Source organism: Mastacembelus armatus, chromosome 8, assembly GCF_900324485.2.
Source record: "Mastacembelus armatus chromosome 8, fMasArm1.2, whole genome shotgun sequence".
NCBI classification, from domain to species: domain Eukaryota; kingdom Metazoa; phylum Chordata; class Actinopteri; order Synbranchiformes; family Mastacembelidae; genus Mastacembelus; species Mastacembelus armatus.
Window position 1 is genome coordinate 19,562,917 of NC_046640.1, and position 17,599 is coordinate 19,580,515.

Sequence of the window (17,599 nt, forward strand, 5' to 3'; positions counted from 1 at the left end):
AAGGTCTTGTCAGGGAATCCATAAATTGTCATCAGCACACATGGACACAATGATGTGACCAGATGTTTCAGGCCTTTAACACACCTGTCCAGGTCTTACACATGATGATGGACCAGTGTGTGTTAACTCTTTTAGTGGAGGGGGTGGTGTAGATGGTGGTGTGAAACATAGACATCACTTTGCTATTCTGTTGCGATCAATGTAGAATAAACTACCATCACCAGTCCATCGCTCACACCTGTCATATTTTCACATATGTTCACACATTCTTCACATACTTAAGTACTCGCACAAAGATTTGTTTCAGCAGAGGAAACCCTCCCCCCACTTCCCATCCACTCCTCTCCCCAAACCCTTTTCCTCCTGTCCAACGTCTGCAGTGCAACTTCAAAAACACAAGAGACCACTATCTGGCATCCTAAGCTATTTATAGCACTGACTGCTTTATATTAGTCTGTTCTTTATGGGATTTGTCCCTTACTTACCTTTGTGGATACAAACTGATGCATGTGGGTCTGACAGCTGGGTCTCCACTCCCTGATAAGCTCAATCATTTATACATCTCCATAAATATTATATAGAATCTAATAAATACAGATGCAGAAATGCTCAAGCCAACATGAGCATCTTGATGTAGGTGTGACAGTGTCTATTTTTTGCTCGTATTCTTTGCTCACACTAGAGGTTTTGATGGCTGGGAAGAAATGTTTCTACGTTACGTAAATATTTCTCATAACTCCAATATAGTTGTGCTTGCAATATGGTGTTCAATCTAAAAATCTCAGTGCAACCATGGCATATACAAGCTTTGTAAGGGTGTCCTATAGTTTTCTCTATGAGTAAGTTTAGTGCAGAGAGGACGTGTTGTGATGTCAGGATGCTAACACGCTCACAGATTGCTAACGTGCTGATGCTTAGCAGACACAGTGTTTACCATATTCAGCATCTTGGTTTAGTTTGCTAACATGCTAACACTTAATAAAAAAAAAACATACTGGGAATATTACAGTATTACAGAGAATGCTATTAGTTTTGGTAATATTTGGTCAAGTACTTGGCAGATACAATTTTAGATGCTCGATAAAACAGTAAGAGTTATCTATGCTGAGGGGGTCGTGAACATATGCACCGAATTTCATAATAATCCATTCAATTTCCATGAAGACATTCCACTCAAAACCACAAATGTCAGTCACATGGTGGCAATGAAAGAGAAGTCAGGCAGCCACCAACGCTATTAGGATCCACCAGCTGGGATCCATAAATTTAATAGCACTTTGAGTAACAATACATTGCTAGAACCCTTTTCCCCATATTCTACATAATGTACACTTCAACTACATAATGTGAAAATTAAATTAGAATGCAGCAACCATACCAACCAACTGGTGAGAACCAAATGTTTATGACTATTCAGCACAGTTGGTCTGTTACTTATAAGTTGTGCATCAGTCCATGCTGTTGAAGGTGGAGTGTTAGAATATGATCCCTGCCTCATGCAAACAGCACAGATTATTGAATCCTCTGCTCCTACCAGTCGTGACTATAAACTATATTCTTGTTAGTCATCTTCTCTTTCTCTCATCCCTCTGCAACTTCCTGTCAAGGCCATTTCTCCCTCCAGAAGGTTTATGTGTTTAATAACGTTGCTGAGAAGTGGAGTAAAAAAGAAAGATGCTGCCTGAATCTGTGGGCTTAAAGAGCTGTGCATTAACAATTTATCTCCCCTGTCTTTTTTTCTCTGCCATCATATTTCCACACTCCTCTATTTCATCTCCTTATCTCTTTTTGATCTGTCTGTTCTGTTTTCCTCCATTCTCTATCCATGTAGGGGATGAAGTGGTTTGGCAGTATGTCCCTCAGCAGCAAAAGAAGTAAGAGGAGGAGTAGAAGGAGCAGCATCTGTAGCAGTAGTAATACTAGTGTACTGCTCTCCTTGGCTCTCCTGGTGGTGATGACCCTGATTGTGGATCCCGTGGCATCTCAGAAGCAACGAGGTGGTGGTGCCTCAGAAAAAGTACCGGTCCTGAACATTGCGGTGATCCTCGGACGCACACGCTACATCTCAGACCGGGACATTCGGGCACTGTGGAGCAAAGAGGACCCCATCGACGTCAATGTGGTCACACTGTTGGTCAATGAGACTGATCCGAAAAGCATCATCACTCACATGTGTGACCTGATGTCTGGGACCAAGATCCATGGTGTGGTGTTTGGGGATGGCACTGACCAGGAGGCCATCGCCCAGATTTTGGATTTTATTTCCTCGCAGACGCTCATTCCCATCCTCGGCATCCACGGGGGGTCATCCATGATCATGGCAGATAAGGTAAGGAAGGGTATGGAGAATCATGTGTGGATGGACAGATGAGTGCTGGATGCACTCTATCACCCATTATGGGTGATAGAGTGAATGGTCATCAAAAGTTCTAGCTTTACATCTTTGCTAAACTGAGGATCTCAAGCACATACCTGCTATGTCAGCTTTTACATATACACTAAGGTAAAAAGCAGTTGAGATGAGTATCTGCAGGAACAGGTGGGAGATAAAAGTATTTGAAAATCAGGTGGAGAACAGGAGGAACGGAACAAAAAGGGATGTAATGAAAAAAAGTGAAGCATGAGCAGAGAGGAGGAAATATGGAAGGAGTGGGTGTTGTAGTCTGGCTAACACTGACAGCTCTCCTTTAATTGTGCAGGATTCCCTGACACAAGGTACAAGAGTCCTGATTAGGTCTCACGTCTGAATCGGGTTTGCACCTTGCCTGCCAGTCGTTTTGAACTGTGAATAGATGTGGATTCATTAGAAGGCTCATCAGACAGTGTATTAGCTAGACCAGCCTTAAATATGCTACATGGAGGATTTTGAAACATCAATGTGTTATTGTCAAATTAGTAATGATACAAAGAACCTTGGAGTAATTACTATGAAAAAATGAGACCATGGTCAAGATGACTTGTGATCTGTTTCTCCTGTGGTATTGTCCACAAAATTATGGCCACACTTTCTGTAAATCTTATAGTTTCCTTTCCGCAACCTACTTTCTTGTCTCTTTCACGGGATCATCTATTTTTCTATAAACCTTTCTCATCTGTAAGATCTACCAGTGTGAGAAAATCACAAATCTTTAGCTCCGGGTTCTTTGGAAGAATAGCATTCTTATTTCTTTTCCAGCCTAAGTAATGTTACACTTAAGTAGTCCAGCAGATTTCCCATCAACTCTGACCCTGTGGCCCACAGTAAAACATGCAGTGTAGAGGCCAGTCAACACTGTAGGACCTCTCAGCAATTATCTTGTTGCTTTACAGTAAATATACCACTGTTTAATGTGTGGTAATAGTTCTTGGTCCTTTATGCTCCTTGTGGCACCTCTAAGGAGGGACAGAGCAAGTGAGAAGGGATGTGGGTAAGGTTAGGAGAGGAGGGAAGAGGTGGAGAAGGAAACCAGCGAATGACAGGGTGAGGGATAATCCCCCAGCTTGACCAGAGGAGGAAGCTGACTGGAGGGGAATTACACAATACCCTGATGGGCACCTGTCACACACCGCCAATTTCAGCCTACACACACACACACACACACACACACACACACACACACCTCATGTTCCCTGTCAGTGAGTTTCAGTGAAACAGCAGAGATCTGGTTCCTCGACAACAGCAATGTTTTCTCTGCAGGAGCAGATGGGGGAAAGTTTGTTCTTATTGTTTTATTTCTCACATTTTACTTTTTACTGCACATATTCTCTCTCTCTCTCTGCTCAATTCACATTGTTTTCAGTGGACACTGAAAATACAATGATTTTTTTTTTGACCTGCTGTGTATTTTAGTACACATAAGAAGATTGTTGTGGTTATTTTACCCTTTTCTTTTGTAAATTTTGTAGAAAATCAAGGTGGAGGTTTGATATAAGTTAAAATAATCAAAAAAATTAGATCAGAAATTTTCCCTGCAGCATCTGTGCCTGAGCAAAATATCAAAATATTGTATATTCAAGTTGCTATTAGGGCAGCAACAGATCATTTTTTAATTATAAATTAATGTCTCAATTATTTCATTTAAATATTCCTATAATAACTTAAATAACTAAAGTTAATCGCCCTTTGCCAAATGATTTCTTTACACGTCTGATTAGCAGTGTAGAAGCCGAATGGGGTAATACTGTGTACACATTTGACTAAGCAATTCAAACATACTTGGAAATCCTGATGCTACTCATATATTTAACATCACCAGGATAATGGCTGTCATAGTGTTAAGTATATGATATTCCCCCTTTCACATTAAAACAGCAGTTAAATCTGTTTGGGTAGTGCTGCACTGTGGTGTCCGTTCTTCTGGAGTTCTCTCTGCTGTATCCTCTCCTTGTCATGTTTACGTGGTCTTTTCACCCTCCTTTTAATGTTTATATAACTCGTCACCCGCTGTAGGTTAAGGTTTATGCTGTTACCCTCTGAAGTGTAAGTAGCGTAAGTGCAGCCTCTTTTTCAGCCTTTCTCCATGCAGAATTTCACTAATCCTCATGTGAAATATGAGCAGAAGCTCGCCTCCAATGATTACGCCTTGTAAGTCCCTCAATGTATTTGTCTATTCGCGAGTACGCCTTCACACTCATGTGTGCTTAGACACGTGTGAAATTTCGCTGTGTACAGTATATATGCTTTAATGCCTTCTACTCTGTGTGTGTTTCCTCTGACTGTGACTTGGCAGCTAAATCTCTTGGTGCTGAATATCATCAGAGTTCCCCCATTTCAAAAAAAGATAGCCTACTATTTATACGTCACCTCCTCTTTATTTCTTGTTTTTCTCCTGTCTCCTTGTTATTGCTCGACCCATCTCTTTATCTTTTGCTCTGTCATTCATGCATACTTGTTAATTAGATAAATGCTGCCGTATCTCCCTGTGTAAGTCCCTTCCATATATCTCTGTTTTTGTTGAATAATGCATCACTTGCCTGTATTGAAAAGAAGGCATTAATAATTAAGTAAAGGAATGTCCTCCCATTGCTGTATTCTAAGCACTTCAGCTTGGAGGTACAGTAGAGTACCAACTTGGCAGCTTTTTTAAAACTCTGTGGGAAAACAATTATTTTGTTGTCATTGCTGGCGTTCTTTACTTTCACGCTTTTGTTCTTTTGTCTTTTATTGTGAATTTGTTTCTTTTGTTCTCTCCTCCCTTGCACCAACCTTTTACAGTTTGCAAGATGTTCACCCCGGCTAGTTAATTGTCTTTGTCTTATTCTTAAGCTAAATGGTTACTGACTTTCTCTGAGGTCAATAATAGCAACTATGTTGGTCATGAACAGCGTTCGCGCTGTGTTTCCTTAAGTCTTTGTTAGGGTCTACCTGGACTCATCAGTCCTGCCTTTGCTCTGCACAGTAGTATCACCTTCATTGCCACATGGATGGACACACACACACACAGACACACAGAACTTTCAATTCGCAATTCATCCCTTGAGCGACTTTTATAAAATGGCACTTCATTTACATGGATTGGTTAGTTAATTATTCAGTGCTTCAAACAAACTAATAAGCATTGTGTCTGATGCTTACTCAAGCGTGCATTTCATATGGTTTGACATTCAAAGCAGTGTCTGAGATTCCCACATTAGGCCTCTCCCATCCTCACCAGAAAAAGACAGAAAATAAATATAAAAGTTGGAATTAAAGTTAGAAAATACTAAATGCTGAAAGCAGTGGCCTAGAAAACGCTTACGCCTCTGCCTCACCTTGTAAATGTACCTTGTTTATAGAACTGTTTTCTTTTCTGAAATTACTGACTTTTCTTTACTGGGCTCAAATTGAACAACCAGAGATTAGAATTTGAGATTTGTCTGGTAAAAATTTGTCTCTAATTGGGGAAAAAGTCATTTAAAGTGCAACAACATCCAAAGAAATCATCTTGATTGTACTGCTAACTACTGTGAGTTTTAATAATAACTTTTTACATGACACAGTAAATATGCAAAAATTTTGGTTCTTTTGCTCTGTCACACTTTTCCATTAATTTAGCAATGTCCCATTTAAAACACTTGGCTGAGGTTATGAAAAGGTCATGAATAAAAAGACGGGAATCAAACAGAAGTGGGCTGTGTTTTTCCCATTAGCTTGTGTCATAATTAGTAGGGCCACTATAGGTCACCTGACAAAAACGCGTAGCTGCTGGTCGCAATAAGCTGCTCGCTGTGACGACCCAGAACAGAGTCTATTTATGATACACACCTTCGGGCTCACCCCTATTGCAGTTTGACCCTAACGAAGAATAATTATGGGAATGATAACAACTGATACGGGGTCTGGATCCAGGCTTTAATATTTTGACCATCTCCAAAATATGTAAGATGATTACAGTGCACTGCATGTAGCTTACACAGTAAACACCAAGATGTCTGATTTCAGTTGTAATGGCTGAGGGTCGTGGCCTCACAGTCTTCAGTTTTTGCAGCCGTGCCATGTCGGTGTATGGATGGGCTCGCCTTCTAGCAGCCACTGCTACTCAATGTTTCCATTTAACTGATTAAGCAGTGACGCACAGACTCACATACAGTGTGCACACATGCCCACACACTGTGGCTGTGTTTATGTAATTTATTAATCCATGACGGTGAGATTAGTCGATAGACACCAGAATAATGAACAGCATATTCTGATCATGTGTATCTATAAACTCCTTCTATTAATGTGTGTGTGTGTGTGTGTCTGTGTGTGTTTAATGGCAGCTGTCACAGCGGCTGCTGGCTGAAATGGTACCAACTAACCACACACACCTTATGTAACAGCCTGCATTAATGTAGTAAATGCAAACATTTCTGTGTGCGTGTGGTGTTATTATGATCAAAGGACATTATTCATCCATCCCTCTTGTTGTCTCTCCTCAGGCAGTATAATTATATACACACACACACTCACTCCTGCAAAAACACACATGCAGAAGCTCTCTGATGTTGGTTGCTGTTTGCTCATGTCACACTGAGAGACTGAGAAAGTGGAAAGAAACAGAATTTTATGATATCATTTATGGGTTTGTCCAATTACTGTGCGGAGATGTTTGTTTTTGTTTGTATTAAATCACACTGTCATTTAACTAGAGCATCTTCAGCCTGCTAAACCACAGGGCCTGCTGCACTGTCACATACCTCTGGGCAAAAAACATTTGTGTTTGTGTATACACTAGTGTAGTGTATATGTGTGAGTGCCTATGAATTCTACTTTATCAATACCTTGCCTACAAAGGCAATTTATGTTTGTGTGTGTGTGTGTGTGTGTGTGTGTGTGTGTGTGTGTGTGAGCCCAGACCACCATAATGACAGCACTGGGGTGATATCCTATTACGCCAGAAAGACCATCCTAAGTGAGATTCCCATGGTAATATTTAACTTGTTATCCCTCTTTGTTTTGTATAGTGTTTGTATGAGTAGATAACTCTTTCTTTATGTCACTGTAAATGTGGACTTATGAGTGCATGTGTGTGCACAGCCCCTGTATGTCTGAGGACTGTGTGTAATATTCCAATAGCTAGATGCAGCCGTCTTGCAGATGAGAAATGGCCTCTCACTTCTCAAAAGGAATCAATTTGAATGAATATGTGGGTCGAGCGGAAATAGAGCTGTTAGTTCTTTGTGTGAGTATATCTTTCTATCTATTGCTTCATCTCCCTCTCCCCGTCCCTGATGGCATCATTTCTGAAGTATAGAATGTTTGTATTTGTACTGTATAGTTGTTCTGTCTCTATTCCCCCATCTCCTTTTCTCTTGGACCCACTCTCTTTTGCTGTCTTTCCCCTTTGGCTCATTTCACTCTCACATTTGTCTGCACCTCCTTCACTCTGTCTCGCAGGAGAGCCTCAGCCTCAGCTTCAGGAACAGCAGTGCTTTATATCCAAAATGTTCTGAAGTTGGCATTGGACTTAGTTGAGGGTCTTGAACAGGTTTCACTTCTCAACTGAGAAGCTTCTTTAGTTCTGACTGATTGGTGGGGAGGGGAGTCTGTGGAGCTCTAAACACCTGACTTACCTCATCCAGCCATTGTCAGACCTGCTTGAATATAGGACTCCCCCAGGAGGGGGGGGGTCCAACCTTCAGATGTTGTTTTGAATATGGTATGACATGCTTGACTGAGAAACTTCACAGACAACCAGCAGTTTATACAGACTGTCACAACACACACACATACATGACAGTGCTTGGTGTTTGTAGAAGTAGACTGCATTTCAACAGTGACATCTGTAGCCAAGTAGAGTAGACGAGTTGGGTCAGGACCTGTAAAGGACTGACATTATGTTATGTGATCACTAAACAGGAATGTAAATTATAAACTGCTGCTACCGCTGAGTGATGCCTTAATGGTTTCCAGTGACTTTTGATGGGTGGTCAGGTGCAAAATTTAAATTTATTGGGTCTTGTCTTGTGCCTTTGCATGTAGGATCAACAGTGTAATGCTGCTGCACTGACATCTATTCAGACTATTGGTTTAGTGATAGTGGCATGCAGGTTTTTTGCATGTGTATGCATCAGTATTGTTGCTTTATGTTTTTATCACAAGGATAAACAAACAACAGTCTGGTTAACATCAGACTAAACCTGACTAATATACAGAAAACAGATACATGCAGTTGCTGGCTGTGGATGTCTTTTTATTCGCCATCAGTGTGTCACAAGCCAACTGCATCAGCATGAGTACAAATTTAAAAAAAAAAAAAGCTTCCTTCTCTGAAGGCTTCAAAGACACATTACCTCATTTTGTGAATGTTGAAACTGTCTGATTAAATTGTCTACACTGTGTTTAAGCTGCAGATCCTCAGTGGATCTTAATTCTCAGTACATACTGCAAACTGCTTCATTATGAGCGACAGCTACTTATTAACTGGAAGCATCTTTCAGGAGGACTTGTCAATCACAGTTACAGTAGATGCAGAGGCAGAGAGAAGGGAGTGAGAGGTTGATTTTTTTCAGACTGTATTATTACCCGCCTACTGTCACTCATGCTCCTGACAGACACACAAACAAATATCAACCAACAATGCCCTTAGGGATGTTGACCTGATGGCTTATTTATATTGACATGAATATGTATTTACAACGCTAAATACATCACTCAATTGATTTCATCCACCCTGACAAAAAGAGGGAGAGTATGGATTGGCTGTTTTTGTGTAGTTTTTCAGTGAACATCTAGATTTAGATGTTGATGCTGACATGGGATGTGAATTCGTTTTGGCAGCCACACAAGAGATATCTCTGTTTGTGCCATGAAACGGGTTCAAACACTTTAAAGCTACCGAGATTAATGATTAACTAACTTATAATAACTCCAACATATTTGTAACAGTAACATATTGTAAGGTGATGCTCTATGACATTTCTCTCATCAGACCACCCAGAGCCAGACTGTCCCAGGGAAAATGGTGGCATGTTTAGATACATTTCAGAAGAAGCATCTTGTGTATATCTATGAGCAACATACCTGTAAATTCAAAATGACAGTTATGGGAATGAGGTCGGCTAGAGTGTTTAAGAGTTTAGTTCAAAAAGATGAGTATATAGAGGAAACACAGGAGCCTTTAATAAAGACGGTAACAACCTGTTGTGTAATCAGGAAGCCTTGTTTATGCTGAGTGATGCAAGAGAGACAAGTATCTTCATGTACAGTACGTGCTCTGTTTCTACTGTACACTGTCTTTGTTGTGTAATTATCGGTGCAGTCAATGCAACAGGCATTTCTCACAAGTTGTTCCTTTGTAAACCATAACTGCAGTGTCTTCGCCCAGAGATGCTTTGGAATTTGAATTTTGAGGAGTTCACATGCTGGTAACAGAAAGAGAAGACAAAGCTGCTATAAAATGAAAGGCCAAGTTCTCTTGCTGTTCTTCTACTGGTCAAATTCTAATTTAGGAAAAGATTTAGTAAAACATGGCATTTCAGCTTTCATCTGGGTGTTATAATGCCACTTGTTAACATAGGGCAGGCTGTCCTATTTAAATGCTTTAATGTTTTGTGCAGTGCTTATTATATCAATTCAGGTTTTCCTGCATTAATCTGTGGCTTTGTTTTTCTGTCCTCATTTGTTCCTTTCATTTGTACATCACATCTAATCCGTCCTCTTACCTTTTCCATCTTGTCCATTGTTACGAGTTAGCAAGATGTTTCTCCTTGTATAGAAGCCAAACTTAAGGAGTTGGCAACAGCTGCACCGTAGCCCACTTTCTGTGCGCGTGGATACATACTCATACATACACAGAGAGAATAGTATATATAACTATAATACTACACCCCATTTCTTTCCCTTTTACTCCATCACTTACACATGCACACACAAGTATACATAAAGCACCACACAGTCCAGCAGAAATGCTATTAACACATTACTCTGCAGTGTCTGCAGTGACCAAGCACAGTCACTTTAGAATAGTCCTTGCTTCTCTCGCCTGATCCCTGCATCCTGTATAGAGCTTCTCTAGCGTAGCCACACAATTCCATTAAAATGGACCATAGTCTCCCCGTTAGTGTTGGCGTAGTGTAGACTAGCCCAGCACTGCACCATGTCGGGGGCAGTGAGCTGTGCTAAAAGACGGAACGGAGAGTTGGAGGCAGTGAGAGTGACATGAATTAAATATCCCTCCGACGAGCCTCTGCCTTTCACTCGTCTCTCCATTATGATGGAAAGCCCTGTGGAGCATGAAGTCAACCTTAATTGTTCTGAAGTAGCAGGCTAGACGGGAGCATGGATGGATGGATGGATGGGTGGAAAAAGGGATGACTTGTAAGAACGTCTCTGTGTGACAAGCAGTGAACAAGGACCGTGGGGGGCTCTTAGGAAAATGGCATTATTCATGTTTTATTGGCACACTCAGTTTGTCTCTCTCTGCCCCCCCCCCCTCACTTTCTCAGTCTACATAATGCACAGCCAGCACTTTGTGCTGAAAACGTCAGCTTTGGGGAAAAAAAAGATTGTTTCATCTCAACCTGTGACAGGACGCACAACTCAAGTGTCCTTGTGTTGGCTCATGTGTCACATGTGCAACATGCTGTGGAGCTACAGCTCACCTTAATATTGCTCAGGCCTGTTTAGTGTGTTTTACCTTGTCACGTTTATTCTTTCAGAGGTTACCTTGGTAATTTAAGCTATGAAGCATGTGCTACATGCAGTGCATATAGCTGTATGTCAGTGTGACAGCTAGATTATTTGACTATTTCAAGACACTTGCTGCAACAGGCTATAATCTAGACTCTTCTATATGTTTATCTTCCCAATTTAAAACCTTCTGTGAACGACATTTTGGAGAGAGCTATTTTTAGTGTTCAGGCCTTTCGCAACTTGTCTTAGCTCTCTTGGTTCTTTTAACTGCAGTCCTTAATATGTGGTCCTTAAAGTATCGCGTCACATTATGTAACTGACATAGTGCTGTGAGTGCTGCGCTTTTAGACTGTAATGTTGGGATGATGAAAGAGGAACTCAAGAGCTTGTTCACGGTAAAAAAAAACAAAACAGGAAGAGAGAGAGGAAGGAAGAAGGAAAGAGCATATATGTAAGTTAGACAAAGACATACAGTGCAGAAGAAAAAAAAACAGGAGTGCTGAGGGTTTTTTTTTTTTAGAGCAGTCTTAATTAAGTTGATAGTGTGTGGTTACTAGTGACAAGGTTTTTGCTGAAAAAAGTCAGTGTGCATCCTATTAACATCCCTCTCGCTGTAATTATTGTATGCACCTGTTTATGACACCGCTGTGAGATCCTCAAATCATCCTCACTTTAGGTGAAAAGACTAGTTTCACACAATGCAAATAAACAGTATATACATTTTTATGTATACTACAGTTCATTTCCCTCATAAATAGGGTTTTTTTTAATACCTGGCCACAGTTAATTTTTTTCCCATCACATTACATTTTGATATATCTTCCATTTTAGCTCTGTTTTGGTCTTCATCAACCTCCACTTTCTTGGAGCTAAGTGCTTCACTGCTCTCCAGCTAATTACGAACTAAGTCTTCTGGTTGGTGTTGGGCAAATATTGTGGGTTTGGAATGCAACCTAATGTAGTACAATTTTAGCACGTGTTCTTATACGTTCTAGTCTGATTTCTCTGTCTTCAGCATCACTGATCTATCTCTCTCTCTGACTGTGTTTGGCTGTTTTTCTCCCTTATCCTCTATTTTTCTGTCCATCCTATCTGGCCTTTGATGCTTTTATAGTTTTTTTGGAGGGTGGGCGTAGAGTGTGGGGAGGATTTAAAAATAGCAGAAGTATCAGAGGAAGAGAGAGGGAAGGGAAAGGGAGGGAAGATGGATGAAGGGGGGTAGGAAGCGAGAGTGTTTCAGGGTCAACATTGACAAATGGGTCTGCAGAGTTAGCTGGGGCTCCAGGGAGTACCGACAGTTAGGTCAGTGCTCCCCAGGGGGAGCAGGGAAATGGGGTTTTTACCTGCTGAAACACCTGAGAGAGAGAGAGAGAGAGAGAGTGAATCAAAAGACATGGATGCAGAGAGAGAGAGAGAGAGCTTGTAGTAGTTGTGGTGAGCTGTTATTTAAAGATACAGAGCAGGGGCTGCAGTCAAACTTTGTAAAGAGTGCAGCAGCAGTGTAAGCTCTACATGAGGCTGTTACTAATGTGATTCACCTGAGATCTGTACATGTTTGTAAGAGGAAAGACATCGATTTTCCTAGGAACTACCCTGATATTTGATTACTATGTAGAACATTTTTGCCAATGAATGAATGGTTGTGATGACGGAGGTCTCAGTGTGAGATTTAATGTCAGGAGTCAGCAGTGGCCCTTTAATCACTGATTATGCACAACGTTAATCTCGCCTTAAGCTAGTATTTCAGTTGCACATTGTTCCACATTGTCAGTTTCACACTGAAGTGAAGATTGCACAAAACATTACATTCCTCAATGATACTTGATGTAGTGCTCAATGCATGCCCTTCAAAAGCACGTTTATAGCTTCCTAAGAAACCAACTCCTTACAACGAACTTTCTAACTCTTATCACTGTCTCCAGGTAAACTACTGCTTTGTGGTAGCTTAGGTAACCTGTCCTTGAGAGAAGCGATCTTTTATTCTCTTTGCTGCAGTAAACCCACGCTCTGCCTGCCCGACCCTGGCTTTCTCTGCTTGAATACTGAATCTCTTGAATGAATAGAGACTAGGTTTGCTCTTAATCGAAATCACTAACTTTTCAATGGCTCATTTAGTGGGTTGATGAGGAGTCGTGAGGAGCTGGGTTTTTTTGCCTTTTGTGTTTGTGTGTTGGCTTGAGCTTGTGGGTGCAGTGTGAAAAAGTTTTTTTTTGTATGTCAGTGTTTGAGATGTTAGTTTAGCTCAACCTTGACAAGGAGGTCAGACCCACTGAGAAATGTGCTTCACACACGCACGCACACACACACACACACACACACACATTCCATATGTTATTTACATCTATCTAATACTTTCTTCTATCTAATCATGATAGTTACTATGTGAATATGCTTGTGTGTGTGTGCCTGTGTGTGTTAGATGCTAAAATCTGCCTGTACAGTGCAGGTTGTAAGGTCCATGTGTAACCATCCACCATCTCTCTCTCACACACACACACACACACACACACACGCACACGCACGCACGCACACACACACACACACACACACACACACAGTGTTAAGCACAGTTAGCTATTGATGAGGTCTAAAAACTCCCTCATTTAGCTGTGGTCTCCCAGCAGTATAGTAGATGTAATTTATTACTGTCTACAAACACACACACACACACACACAAGTGACGGCAGCGCAGTCACTGCAGACCAAGGCCAGCTGAAGCTATTCATTTAACACTGTGCTCAGTGCTTGTGTGTGTGTGTGTGTGTGTGTGTGTGTGTGAGGGTGTGTGTGTGTGTGTGTGTGTGTGTGTGCATGCGCACTCGCAGCTTCATTTACCAACATGAAAATTCCAACAAATAATAGAAACCCAAGATAAACTAGGTGGGACAGGGGAATATCAATATAACATTCATGCTTGTGTAGCATTTTAAAGTGTACTGCATATACAATTAACATGCTGCAGGACTGCAGTCTGAAAGTCATAGTGCTTTCAAAGACACACAGAAAAAGAGTGATTTGTTTAATGGGGTTTAAAAGTTGTTTTTTGCTCAGTTTGCAATTACATATTAGATATTACATCTCAGATGCAGTGTATGTTGTGTGTTTTATGTGTGTGTGTGCGTGTGTGTGTGCGCGTTGTCACGTATTCCTGTCCCTGTGGCGAATCATCTGTCTGCTCCTTAGGGTTTGTCAGCAGGTGCTTTCCAATTCAGCCTCCCCCTGGACACCTCTGTCCTTGTCTGTCTGAAAGTACCCATATTTCCTTTACCTTTCCATCACACCTACTGTACTTTTTGTGTGTGTGTGTGTGTGTGTGTACGTGTGTGTGTGAGAGAAATGACTGTTATATTGATTGTCCATATTATGACATTTAATTTGCAGCTGGATTTTTCCTTACACACTGTGTGTTTCTCTGTGAAGCCATGACTGGCCGATACCGTACATCTTCTCATAAGCCTGTGTTAGGTATTCTACATCCATTAAAACTGATCTTCCTGACCGCAGATTTATGATTTTACATTGTATGGTTGTACCACAGGGACAAAGATCAATTCCACAGCATTGCAGGCAGTGCAGTATAATGAGGCTTTTCCATTGATTAGAATTTAATTGAGAGGCAGTGATGGCCTGTGAGAGGGAGCAAAGACTGTTGAAGTCACTTAGTGCCGTGAGGCTCACACTCACACTCCTTGATTCTTCATCAGAGAGCTCTTTTCATTCTTTCACTCTCATTCAGGACGTCTCCTGCTGCCTCCTCTGTCTCTGTGCGCCTCTTCTCTCATTCACTCTCTTTCGTATTGATGGTATATGGACACAATCGAATTAGGCCTGTCATTGTTCCTCGCGGTATCTCCGGCAGAGCGGTGAGGCTGCTAGAGATGATGCGGCTGAATGATAACCGAGTCTCCCAGCACCGGGCGCAATCACACCCCTCCAATTTACAACTTAATTCAGCTCAATTTGTTCTTAGACAGTCAGAATCTCCCGTGTGATGCACACATAGACAGACAAAGCAATAGACTTCTCTTCCACACATCTCCGCACATCCACTGAGGTAAATTGGTAAACTACCGTCAAACTTCATCTGTCTCTTACTTCTCCCACCTGTCTCCCTCTGTTACTTCATCTCTTTCCATCCATCTTTCTCTCTTTCTGGTTTATGCTGTTTCACTCCTGTAACTGCCTACATTGCAGTACAACACTTTATCATTCTAATATGAAAACATCTCTCCAGTCTTGTACACCAAGTAATTGATCTTCTTCTCTGGGGTTTTTATTTTCTTCCATTACACTCAGAGTGCTGACAGTAAGAGAGATACACAGACTGGCATTGTTTCTTCCTCTGTTTGCTTTGTCTGTGAATGTGTCTGTGGGTTGCATTTACTGCTTGAATTTCAATCTGTGTCACATATTTTGTTCTCATTTTACACCTAAGTCATTAAAAGCTATCTGCATTAACGCATTTTGGCATTTGCAGTTCACATTGGTAAAGTCTGTGCCCCACACCTTTGAGTAGTGGTCTACAGTACACCCTGGACAGATCGACAGTCTATCACATAGAGACAGACACATTCACACCTGTGTACAATTTAAAGTCATCATTTAGCGTAACCCCAAACTGCATGTCTTTGGACTGTGGAAGAAAGCAGGAATACGTGGAGACAATCCACACAGACACAGGGATAACGTGTAAACTCCACACACAAAGGCTGAATGGAGATTTGAATCCAGAACCTTCTTGCTGTGAGGCAACAGCAACAATCACCACAAAATAATGTTCAGTTTAAATTATTTTTCACCTGGACAACACACGTTCACATAGTTACTGAAGTATATGTGTGATACTGCTGAATAGGTAATTTGCCTGAAGTGGACACAGAGCGATTGAAATGTTCCCAAGGACAGATGTAATTGCATTTCATGTCCTATGGTGGTGGACAAACACACACACACACACACACACACACACACACACACCCTCACACACACACACACACAAACACTCACACACACACACAGGTATAATAATAAAGGTGTACTTTCTAAAGAGTGCATTCTGTCACCCAGATATCTTTTCAGGGTGTCATTACCATGTCTGTGTCCACACACACACTATTGCATATGTAACCTCTCTGCACAGAAAGGTCACTGCCAATTTAAATTGGGTAGAGGGAACGTGAGGAGGAGAAAACAAGGGAGGATGGCTGGCAGGAGGAGAGAATTAGGATATGAAGGCCAGTCAGAAGAGGTGATTTGGTGTCAGTAAGAGGAGGAGTAGAAGAAGAAGAAGAATGATGGACAGGGAGTGTTTGTCTGAAAGCATGGAAGAGATATGATTAAATAAATAAAATTTTAAAATTTATTCACAAATTGTATTCACAATCTTTTTTAACCTCTTAGTAAAATTGTGATATAAAACAATGAGTGAGACAGGCCGAACGAGAGGAAGTGGAGGGAAGGAGGACTGCAGAGAGAAAAAGTGAGATTGGCAGGTAACATCAGTGAGTAAAACCTCACTCATAAAATACAGATTTCACAGTGTCAAAGCCTGTCCTTCAGCTGCTGCCAGCACTGCTCATGCCATAATCTATACTGTCCTCTGTGTATATGTGTGTGAGTACTCTTGTGTCAGATTCACCCTTAGGGGTCACACGTCCCTAGGTAATGACTCCATTAGGGAGACAAAAAGCTGTACTCCTGGCTCAAATGCTACATCTCTCTCTCTCTGTCTTTTCTTTTCCTTCTTACCTCCATGTCCCTTGACGTTTCTTTTGTCTTTCTGTCACTGTCTCTCTCCATTCTCTCTCTCTCCCTCTCTGTCAGGCAGGTCTGTAGAGTATAAAAAGACAGAGCAAGATGACAAGAGATGTAGCATCAATGGGTTCATCTATTTATCATGTGGAATTTCACCAAGTTGATCTATGTGTGTGTGTGTGTGTGTGTGTGTGTGTGGGTATGTCTGCACAAACAAGGGCAATCTAGTGGGTCATGTGTTAGAAACAGTCATTAACCCTCTTATTCTCTTCTCATTATCTCTCCTCACCCTTCACCTGTGTGTGTGTGTGTGTGTGTGTGTGTGTGTGTGTGTGTGTGTGTGTGTGTGTGTGTGTGTGTGCGCGCGCGCGCATTTGTGGCTGCCATTCATCTCAATACATCACTTTTCTTCATTTTCTGCTTCAAACAGACACATATGCTAATTGTTGGTTTTCCATTTCACACTATATCAACTATAAAGGTTCCAGTAATGATCAGTCAGTTGGTGCAATAACCGTTTTGACAGAGTGGATTCTTTAACCACTTAAAGATATCAACAGTGTTGTCACCGAGCATCTTGTATTTACCTCCTCATCCTGTGGCAGGTGTGCTTTGAACATAAGAGAGCGCCTGTGTGGTTCAATATCAACTGCAGCATGTGAGTATTCGGCCACTGAGCCACAGCGGCACGGAGGCAGGAAGCTGCAGTCTTAATTAACACATTCAACACTGATAAGGTAATTCATTTCTGCTGCATATTCGTTTTCCATA

The 17,599-nt window shown here is 41.3% G+C and overlaps 1 protein-coding gene across 1 annotated transcript in view; it reads left to right on the top strand.

Moving 5' to 3' along the window:
* Positions 1–1,825: 1,825 nt before the first annotated feature.
* grin2aa (glutamate receptor, ionotropic, N-methyl D-aspartate 2A, a) overlaps positions 1,826–17,599 on the top strand; it is a 98,204-nt gene continuing 82,430 nt past the window's right edge. The window contains 1 exon segment of the mRNA XM_026325137.1: positions 1,826–2,329. Coding sequence (XP_026180922.1) covers positions 1,826–2,329 — 504 coding nt within the window.